Source organism: Corvus kubaryi, unplaced genomic scaffold, assembly GCF_017639235.1.
Source record: "Corvus kubaryi isolate FWS band 111438036 unplaced genomic scaffold, C.kubaryi_AGA036_p1.0 37066, whole genome shotgun sequence".
Taxonomy (NCBI): domain Eukaryota; kingdom Metazoa; phylum Chordata; class Aves; order Passeriformes; family Corvidae; genus Corvus; species Corvus kubaryi.
The window spans coordinates 3,138-11,117 of record NW_024581024.1 but is presented as its reverse complement, the minus strand read 5'-3'; the positions used below and the strand labels follow the sequence as shown (position 1 = coordinate 11,117).

At 59.4% G+C, this 7,980-nt stretch overlaps 2 protein-coding genes and 1 long non-coding RNA gene across 5 annotated transcripts in view; 1 reads left to right on the top strand and 2 right to left on the bottom strand.

The window, feature by feature from the left end:
- Positions 1-1,516: 1,516 nt before the first annotated feature.
- Positions 1,517-6,277, bottom strand: LOC121661112 (cathepsin S-like). 2 transcript variants are annotated; one of them, XM_042020943.1, is made up of 8 exons: positions 6,110-6,277; positions 5,520-5,719; positions 5,144-5,263; positions 4,528-4,683; positions 4,230-4,454; positions 3,358-3,523; positions 2,825-2,927; positions 1,517-1,985 (listed from the first exon to the last, which is right to left on the bottom strand). In XM_042020943.1, the coding sequence occupies exons 2-8, from the start codon at positions 5,643-5,645 to the stop codon at positions 1,886-1,888; spliced, it is 996 nt and encodes a 331-aa protein (XP_041876877.1). In that variant the 5' UTR covers positions 5,646-5,719; positions 6,110-6,277; the 3' UTR covers positions 1,517-1,885. The 2 variants fall into 2 exon arrangements, with proteins under 2 accessions (XP_041876877.1, XP_041876878.1); XM_042020944.1 differs by lacking the exon at positions 6,110-6,277 and adding an exon at positions 5,889-6,011.
- LOC121661114 lies at positions 2,927-4,865 on the top strand. Of its 2 annotated transcripts, none has more exons than XR_006014842.1 (2): positions 2,927-3,057; positions 3,192-4,865. It is a non-coding gene; the product is annotated as an uncharacterized LOC121661114 (long non-coding RNA). The 2 variants fall into 2 exon arrangements; XR_006014843.1 differs by having other exon boundaries at positions 3,141-4,865.
- Positions 6,278-6,918: 641 nt separating the features above from the next.
- The window catches only part of LOC121661113 (40S ribosomal protein S27), a 2,324-nt gene continuing 1,262 nt past the window's right edge, over positions 6,919-7,980 (bottom strand). Inside the window, exons 3-4 of the mRNA XM_042020945.1 lie at positions 7,540-7,650; positions 6,919-7,032 (exon numbers count right to left, since the gene is read on the bottom strand). Of these exons, the coding sequence (XP_041876879.1) occupies positions 7,004-7,032; positions 7,540-7,650 (140 nt within the window). The 3' untranslated portion in view covers positions 6,919-7,003. The remainder of the gene's footprint in view (positions 7,033-7,539; positions 7,651-7,980) is intronic.

Genomic DNA, 7,980 nt, shown 5'->3' with positions numbered 1-7,980 from the left:
GGGGGGGGGGGGGGGTGACTCCGTGCCTCAGTTTCCCCGCTCCAAGGGCAGGAATTCCTCCTCCCCCCACCTCCCCGGAGTTTTCCCAGTTTTCCAACCCCGCTGCCGGCGGAACCCCACATCCGTGGGGCTGAATCCCAAATCCATGGGGCTGCCCCCACATCCCCACCTGGTCCCGGTTCCGGACGGATCACACACCTTGGACAATCCCAGCACAGGCGGATCCAGGCGGGATTTCATTTCCTGGGAAAAGCCAGCGTGGAACGAGTCAATCCCGGCCGGATTAACTCCATCCCGCTCCGGAGGCACCTGCGGGCTCTCAGTATCCCCGGCGGGCTGCAATTCCCACTTCCAGGAATATTCGGGAGCATGGAAAAGCTCCGGGAGCGCAGCAAAGCTCCCGCAACCCTCGGCCGGGGTGTCTCGGATCCGTCACCTCCAGCAGAAATCCCAGGAAATTCCCCAATTCCCCAGCCCGGAGCTAACCTGACCCCTGAGCTCCGTGTCCCTCCTGGATATTCCTCGGGATTTGTCCCGCCGGGAATGTGTTTGTTTAAACAAACGGGCGGAACGGGGACCTTTGCGCGGGATTCGGGAGGTGCCAGGAGGTGACACCTCCCGGGATCCGGCGGCGGCTCCGAGCTCTGCCCGCTCCCGTCGAGCTCCAAAGGTTTTCCAGGGATTTTGTCAGGTCCCCGTCCCAGGCTCCAGGGCAGGGAATGAGCCTTTTCCCAAGTTTTGGGGTTTCAGTTTTGGCTCCGCGTTTCCTGGTTCCGCGGGTCCGCCCCGGAGTCCTCCGCACATAAACCTTTGGGATTAGGGTGGGATTTGGGAAGATGGGGTTTAAATTCCTGAAGGGAGGCTGGAATGGGTCTTTGGGTCCTTTCCAACCCAAGCCGTGATTCCGTGGTCGGACAAAAACTCCTTCCAAGGAGCCGAGACCCCAAAACGCCGGAAATATTCCAGGTGGAGTCCATGACCTCCGAGGTCTTTTCCAACCTTAATCATTCCATGATTTCCAAAGGGATTCTGGAACCGGCTCTTCCTCACCGGGGTCCCCTCGGGGGTCTCATCCTGCCCGATCCCACAGCTCCACCCCAGTGCCAGGCTCAGGAGCACCAGGATTTGCGATACAACAGGGACAACTCCTTTTCCCATTGTTTTCCCAACAAAACCTGCCCTAAACTCCCAATCCGGCCGCTGGGAATTCACTCTTTTCCAGCTCTAAATCCCACGGGAGCGGCACCAGGAGCCAGATCCCGGTGGGATCATCCTTACCTCTCATCCCGGTGAGGAGATTCCCGGCACCCTGGATTCCGAGCGAGGGGTGGGATGAGGGGGTGAGGAATTCCAGCCCCGGGACATTGTTCAGGGACAAAGGGACACTGTTCCCTCGGGATCTCCATCCACCAACACGGAATTCTTGGCTGTGGGGTGACCGGAGCCACCACGGAGGCACCAAATATTGGATTTTTTTTTGGGGGGGGGAGGGTGGGATTACCCCCAAGCATCGGGATTTTGAGGCAGCGAACGCAATCTTTTTATTTTCCACGGAATGTTTGCAATTCCAGCAGCGTCACACGGAGAGAAGGCGATGGCCGGCACCGCAGCAGCTCCGGAGGGACGAACCCACGACCCCTGTGATCCCTGTGCCCAACCCCTGCAGGAAGCACAACTTCACTCCCAAACCTCCAAATTCCCCCCTGCAGAATTCCCCGGATAACCACCACCGACATTCCCACCTCCCACACCCCCCAGGATTCCCTCCCAGCCCGTGGATCCGACCGCGGCGCTGGGAAGCCACCCTGGAAGTGGAAGAATCCCTGCCAGGATGGGATCCACGGACAACTGGAGCCTTGGGATCGTGTCCGGAGCGCGGATCCGGCTAAATCAGCGGGTAGGAGGCGTAGCTGGCGATGCCGCAGTGGTTGGAGGCGTTCCGGATCATCCGGATGTATCCCGCGTCTCCGAAATGGATGCCCCAGCTTTGGGAAGGGGGAACAGAGATGGGGAAAAACTCAATTCCTGGGGAATTTTTTTGTTTGTTTGTTTTTTTCTGGGAGAGGAGCGGCGGATTCGGGGCTGAATTAATGGATTTGTGGGATTTCTAGTCCCGTGTTCCCTTACGGAATCGTGGGATTGTGGAGGTTGGAAAAAAGTTCCGGGGTGGGAAAAGGAGCCTCATCCCAGTTTGGAATCGGGTGCGAGGGACCAGGATTGAGGAATGAGCCCTGGGAAGTGATTCCTGCTCCCCACACTTCCCCTCTGCTCTTCCATTTATTCAGTTCTCCCAGTTATTTTCCTGCTGGAGCAGCACCTGGATTGATTTCTGGGATTTTTTTACCCTTTAGGAGTTTCTGGATGCAGCCAGAATCCTCCAGGGCCCTCCCGGTGAAGGAAAAGTGGCATTTTGGGGGTGTTGGAGCGACATTCTCCGCTCGGAATGTGCCGCCACGGGGATTGCTGGGAATTTGGGGTGGCTTAATCCTTGTTCTTACAGGAGAAAGCACCAGAAGCCTGGAAGTTTGGGTTGGAAAAGCCCTTGGAAATCACAAAGTCCAAGGCTGCCAAGGCCACCACGGAACCCCACGGATTTGGGCAGCTCCAAACAGAAAATCGTGGAATTCTGGAGCGGGTTGGGTTGGGAATGGACCTTACGGATCATCATTCCAACCTTTCCATGGGCCAAGAAGCACCTGGAAAAGGCCCTGAGGGACAAGCTGGGAGTTTGGGGGTATCCAGGGCTGGGAATTGGACTCTGATCCTTGTGGGTCCCTTGCAGCCAGGAATATTCCAGGATTCCCGGTGGATCTCAAGGGTTTACCTGTTCTTCACCAGCCAATATTCCTTGTTGTCCAGGGAGCCGTATCCCACCACCACCACCCCGTGGTTCACCTCCTGCGAGCACTGGGGGTCGTCGTACACCCCTGGAAGTGGGGGGAAAACCCGGAATTCCCACCGATCCCAGCCTCCCTCCAGGAATTTACCCCTAACCTCCCAAATCCCACCCAAATTCCGAAGGTTTCCTCACAACAGGGGCTGAAAGAACGGAAGAAGGTGAGTTTGGGTTTGGGTTTGGGTTGGAAGAGCCCTGAAGACCTCAAAGACCACCCCCATCCCGTGTTCCAACCTCCCTCCAGGAATTAACCCCCAACTTCCCAAATCCCACCCAATTCCCGCTGTCCCGGAAGGTGCCCAAGCTGAAAGAACGCACGGAATGGGCTTTGCCCCATCACGGAATCACAGCTTGGGTTGGAAGAGCCCTAAAGCCCATCCCATCCCAGCCTCCCTCCAGGAATGAACCCCCAACTTCCCGAATCCCGCCCGATTCCCCGATATCCCGGCTGGAACCCTCACCGGAGTGGTAGAGGAAGAAGCTGGGCCGCGTGGCGTCGATGGCCACGGCCACGGGGCCCACGGTGGCCACGGCGTCCCTGAGCGCGGCCTCGTCACCCTGGGGCAGCTCCACGAAGCGGGAGCAGGAGGCGGCGCGGGCCGAGGCATTGTAGCGGCACGTCCCGTTCTGCCGGGAAACGGGAATGAGCCGGCGGAATCCGGGGACGTTCCCAACCCCACCCCGGGCTCCACGGGTTTGTTCGGATCGAGGGTTTCTAGATATGGATTATGGAGGTTCCTGGAGGATCCTCAGCCCAACCTTTCCCAGAGGATTCTCTGCCCTTTTTCCTCAAAAACATCGCTCCAGCCCTTTCTCTAAGGTTGGGATTCCCTTTGCAATCCTAACTAAAACCAGCACAAGCCTCCGTCTTCATCCTCCTCTTCCCTGGAGTCTCCATCCTCATCCTCCCCATCCACATCTGGACTCCGGGAACGGCAGCTTTTCCCTCTGTAGCTCCACATTTGGAGAGTTAAATCCCACTTTTCCTCGGATGGAGCTGTTGTTGCTCTGACCCATTTCCCAGGATCGTGTTTTCGGGAGGCTCCTGACCCATTTTTTCCTCCCCTCCAGCTCGTGTCCCGAGGAATGATGAAATAACCAGGTAGGAATTCCATCTCCTGGTCCAGTCATTCCCCTCAAAATAGTCCCGAGGATCCTGGGATGGGTTTGGATGAGGAGCAAAGGTGCCACCGGGAAACCCGGGAAGAGGGAATTGGGTGGGAGAGGAGGAGGAGGAGGAGGAGGAGGGGGAGGAAGGAAAGCAGGAACAGAGCGAGCTGCCACAGCACTTCCATGCGTTTTCCTGGAGTTTTCCAAGCGCTTCCAGGCCCACCTGAGCCGTGTAGGGATAAGATTCCTCGGACTCGATGCCGCCGTTGTCGATGATGTACTGGAACGCCTCCGTCATGAAACCCCCGGCGCAGCCCTTGTTCCCGTACATCCCGGAGCAATCCACCAAGTTCTGGGCGCTCAGAGACACCAAATTCCCGGTTTTCAGCTTCACCTGCGCTTCCAGAGCTCCCACGGCGCTGAAAGCCCAGCAGGATCCGCAGGCGCCCTGGGAAAAGAAGCCGGGAGAGGCTCAGGAGCTGCCCCAGGGATGGCCGGGAGGCTCCCGGGGCGAGGCTCACCTGGTTCTTCACCTCGGTCACGCATCCCTTGTCCCGCCAGTCCAGCGCCTCCGGGATGTCGCCGACGGGCTGGGATTGGGATTGGAATGCGGAATTCCGACGGGGACGAGGACGGACCTGGAGCCCCGTCAGCGAAGCCGCCACCTCCTCGCTGGTCTGGGGGGAAGGAAAATTCCAGCGGGTGATTCCTGCTCTCTGTGAACACCAGCTGGAGGTGTCGGAGTGGGAATTCCGAGGTGGAAGAGTTGGGTTTGGGGAATCCTCAACTCCTTGGTTCTTTTCCATTTAATTTCCAGATTTTCATCAGAAAATTAAAAGCTCAGCTCCAGCTCCTCAAATCCCTGGAAGCTCGGTCATTAAACCCCATCTCAACTTTGGGACACGGAAGAGGGATGATCCATAAACATCCCAAATGACCAGGACAGCTCCGTGTGCCCCAAATCCCACCCCAAGGAGTTCTTTCCTCACGGAATTCCGGAGCAGCCCATCCCTGGATCCCACAAGGATGGGCTGAGGGGGATGTCGGGAGTTTTCCCACCCCGGACCCACCGATATCCCGGTTCAGCCGCCCTCCGGGGGGAATTCCAGAGGGCTGGAAGTTGCTTCCCGCACCCACCATGTCTCCCAGGTGGTTCATTCGCAGCGTGTAGGAGCGCAGCCCCAGGGAATGCTCCAGGTTATGGAGCGTCACCAGCCACAGGTTCTTCTCCCAAGTCAGGCGACGGAGGGAATCCTCCTGGAATTCCAGCGGGGCCCTGTGAGACCCAGGATGGCCCCTCCGGAGCCATCCCGCCCCAGTTCATCCCAGTAACGGCTGTTGGGAGCTCCAGGTGGATCATCCCCAGGGACCAGCAGTGCCAGCGGATCTTCTCCGACTGGTGGTCACCCCCCAGGAGAACCCCAGGAAATCCTGGGATATTCCCAGGACACTCCAGGACCCCCTGGACCCCCCCCCCCGGGGGCCGGACCCGCCCCGCCCGTGACATTCCCACCTGGGGCTTGTATTCCTTTCCGTAGGATTTTTTCCAGAGCTCCCAGTGCTGGTCCAGTGCGGGGTCGGGGTGTCCCAGTGCCAGCCCCAGTAGGGCCAGCAGGGCGACGGGAGCCAGCGGCTCCATCCCAGGATTCGGAGAGGGAACGCCGGGAGCCGAGGACTCGGAGCCGGGATTGACCCCTCGGTGACAAATCCGGTCTGGGCAGGGAGGTGACAACAACACCCCGGTGACCTGGTGATGCCACCCGCCCGCCCGGACACGCATCCCAAAATTCCCTCGAGGGGACAATCTGGGAGCCAGCCCCGTGTCCGTGAGGACAGGCCCGGACACATCGGAGCCGCCCTGTCCTGGGGACCCTCCCGGTACCTGCTGGGACAAATCCCTGCCCAAAAAAATCCCCAAATTCCTTGGTTTTATCCAACCGATGCCCTCCAGGACGGGATACACCGACAATCCCACAATCCAAGAGGAAGCTCAGGGTAAGACAGATCCCAAATCCACACCAATCCACTTTTCCCCCCCGAGTTTTACTTCCTCAAAGCGCTCCTGGGGGGAGGGGTTTAAAACACAAAACCGGCTCAAATCACCTCCAAAAGCTGCTCCGGAAGGGCTCTGACTTCCAGCGCCAGGCGGGGCTCGGGGAGGGGGATCCGGGGATGGCTCCGGAGCGTTCCCAGCGCTGGGACCCTCCGGGATTTGGGGTGCTCGGTGCTGGTGCCTCAGGGAGAAATCACGAGCCAGGAAATGAGGGAATGAGGAACCGAAAGTCCCGATTTTGATTTCGCTTCAGATCCGGGGTGGGTACAGGGGCTGGAGGCTCCGGAAAGCAGCCGGGGGAGGGGACTTGTCCTTGCAGTACCCCAAAAATCAGGGATGAGGCTCCCACTGGAGCTGGAGTGGGGGGGGGGGGATCCCAAAATCCATCTCAGGTCCAGGCTCACCCCAGCCCTGATCCCACCAGAGCCAGATCCGAGGGAAACATCCCAGTTATTCCCTTTTGGATGGGAAAATATGGATGGGAAGAGGATCCACGTTAGGACCAGAGACACGAATATTCCCAGTTATTCCCATTAAACCACAGCCAGAAAAGGTTTATCCGCGTGGAATTCCCATGGAATCCAGCTGGAGCATCCAAGGGGGGGACAGGAGGGAAGATTTGTCCCACCCCAAGGTGGTTGTGGCACCAGCTGCACGTGGATTCCTCAGGAATCATGGAATGAGCCCACGGATCATGTCCATGGCAGGGACACCTCAGCTCAGACACTGCCAGGGATGAGGGCAGCCACAAATTCCCTGGATAACCCATCCCGGTCCCTCACAGGGAAGGAATTCCTTCCCCAAACCGCATGAATCCCGCTGTCCCTGCAGCCAAGAACCAGAACTGACCCATTTTGGGTATTTTATCCAAAATTTATTGGTGGGAAGCGGAAGGGGCTACAGGGACCGGGCGGAATTCCCGTCTCCGTCGCATCCCGGCTCGCTCAGTGCTGCTTCCGCCGGAACGAGCAGCCTGGCAAACAAAACAGAAAACCTGGGAATGCTGTAGGGTCTTTGCATCCGTCTGGGAATGGGAATCCCAGGTCTCCCAACCCAAATTTTGGGGGAATTTGCCGCCAAGGGCTCCGAGGAGACGTTTCAGCCCAAAACGGACACCATTCCGAACCCCTCCCCGGGATTCCAACCCCCCCCAGAATTCCAAAACTCTCCTGAGGGGAAAACCAACCCCCTTCCAGTTTCCATGAGCCCCCTGGGATCCCGCAATCCCCCCTGGAATTCCATAACCCCCAGCCCCCAAGGAGGAACCAGCCCTTCCCAGCCTTCCAACTCCCTCCAACAGCATCCACAACCTCCCCACACCCTGTTCCCCCCACCGGGGTCCCAAAATTACCCCTCCCCCCAAGGATTCCCATATCCCCCCCAAAGCCCCCCCTTGAGCGACACATCCCCACGGAACAGCCCCGGATCCCTCCATCCGCCGGGATTCCCAAAATTCCCCCCCTCCCCCGGGGTCACCCACCCTCGGTGAGCCGGGCCTTGCCCCCCGTGGGCTGGCACAGCACCGTGGAGCAGCCCACGCAGAGCACCACGGTCTGGGCATGGCTGAACACGGTCGTGATCTTGTAACAGCCTGTGGGGACAGCGAGGGGACAGCAGGGTCACCCGGGGGGGACAACAGAGTCACCCAAGGGGACAGCAGAGTCACCCGGGGGGGACAACAGAGTCACCCGGGGGGGGACAGCAGAGTCACCCGGGGGGGACAACAGAGTCACCCGGGGGGGGACAGCAGAGTCACCCGGGGGGGACAACAGAGTCACCCGGGGGGGGACAGCAGAGTCACCCGGGGGGGACAACAGAGTCACCCGGGGGGGGACAGCAGAGTCACCCGGGGGGGACAACAGAGTCACCCGGGGGGGGACAGCAGAGTCACCCGGGGGGGACAACAGAGTCACCCGGGGGG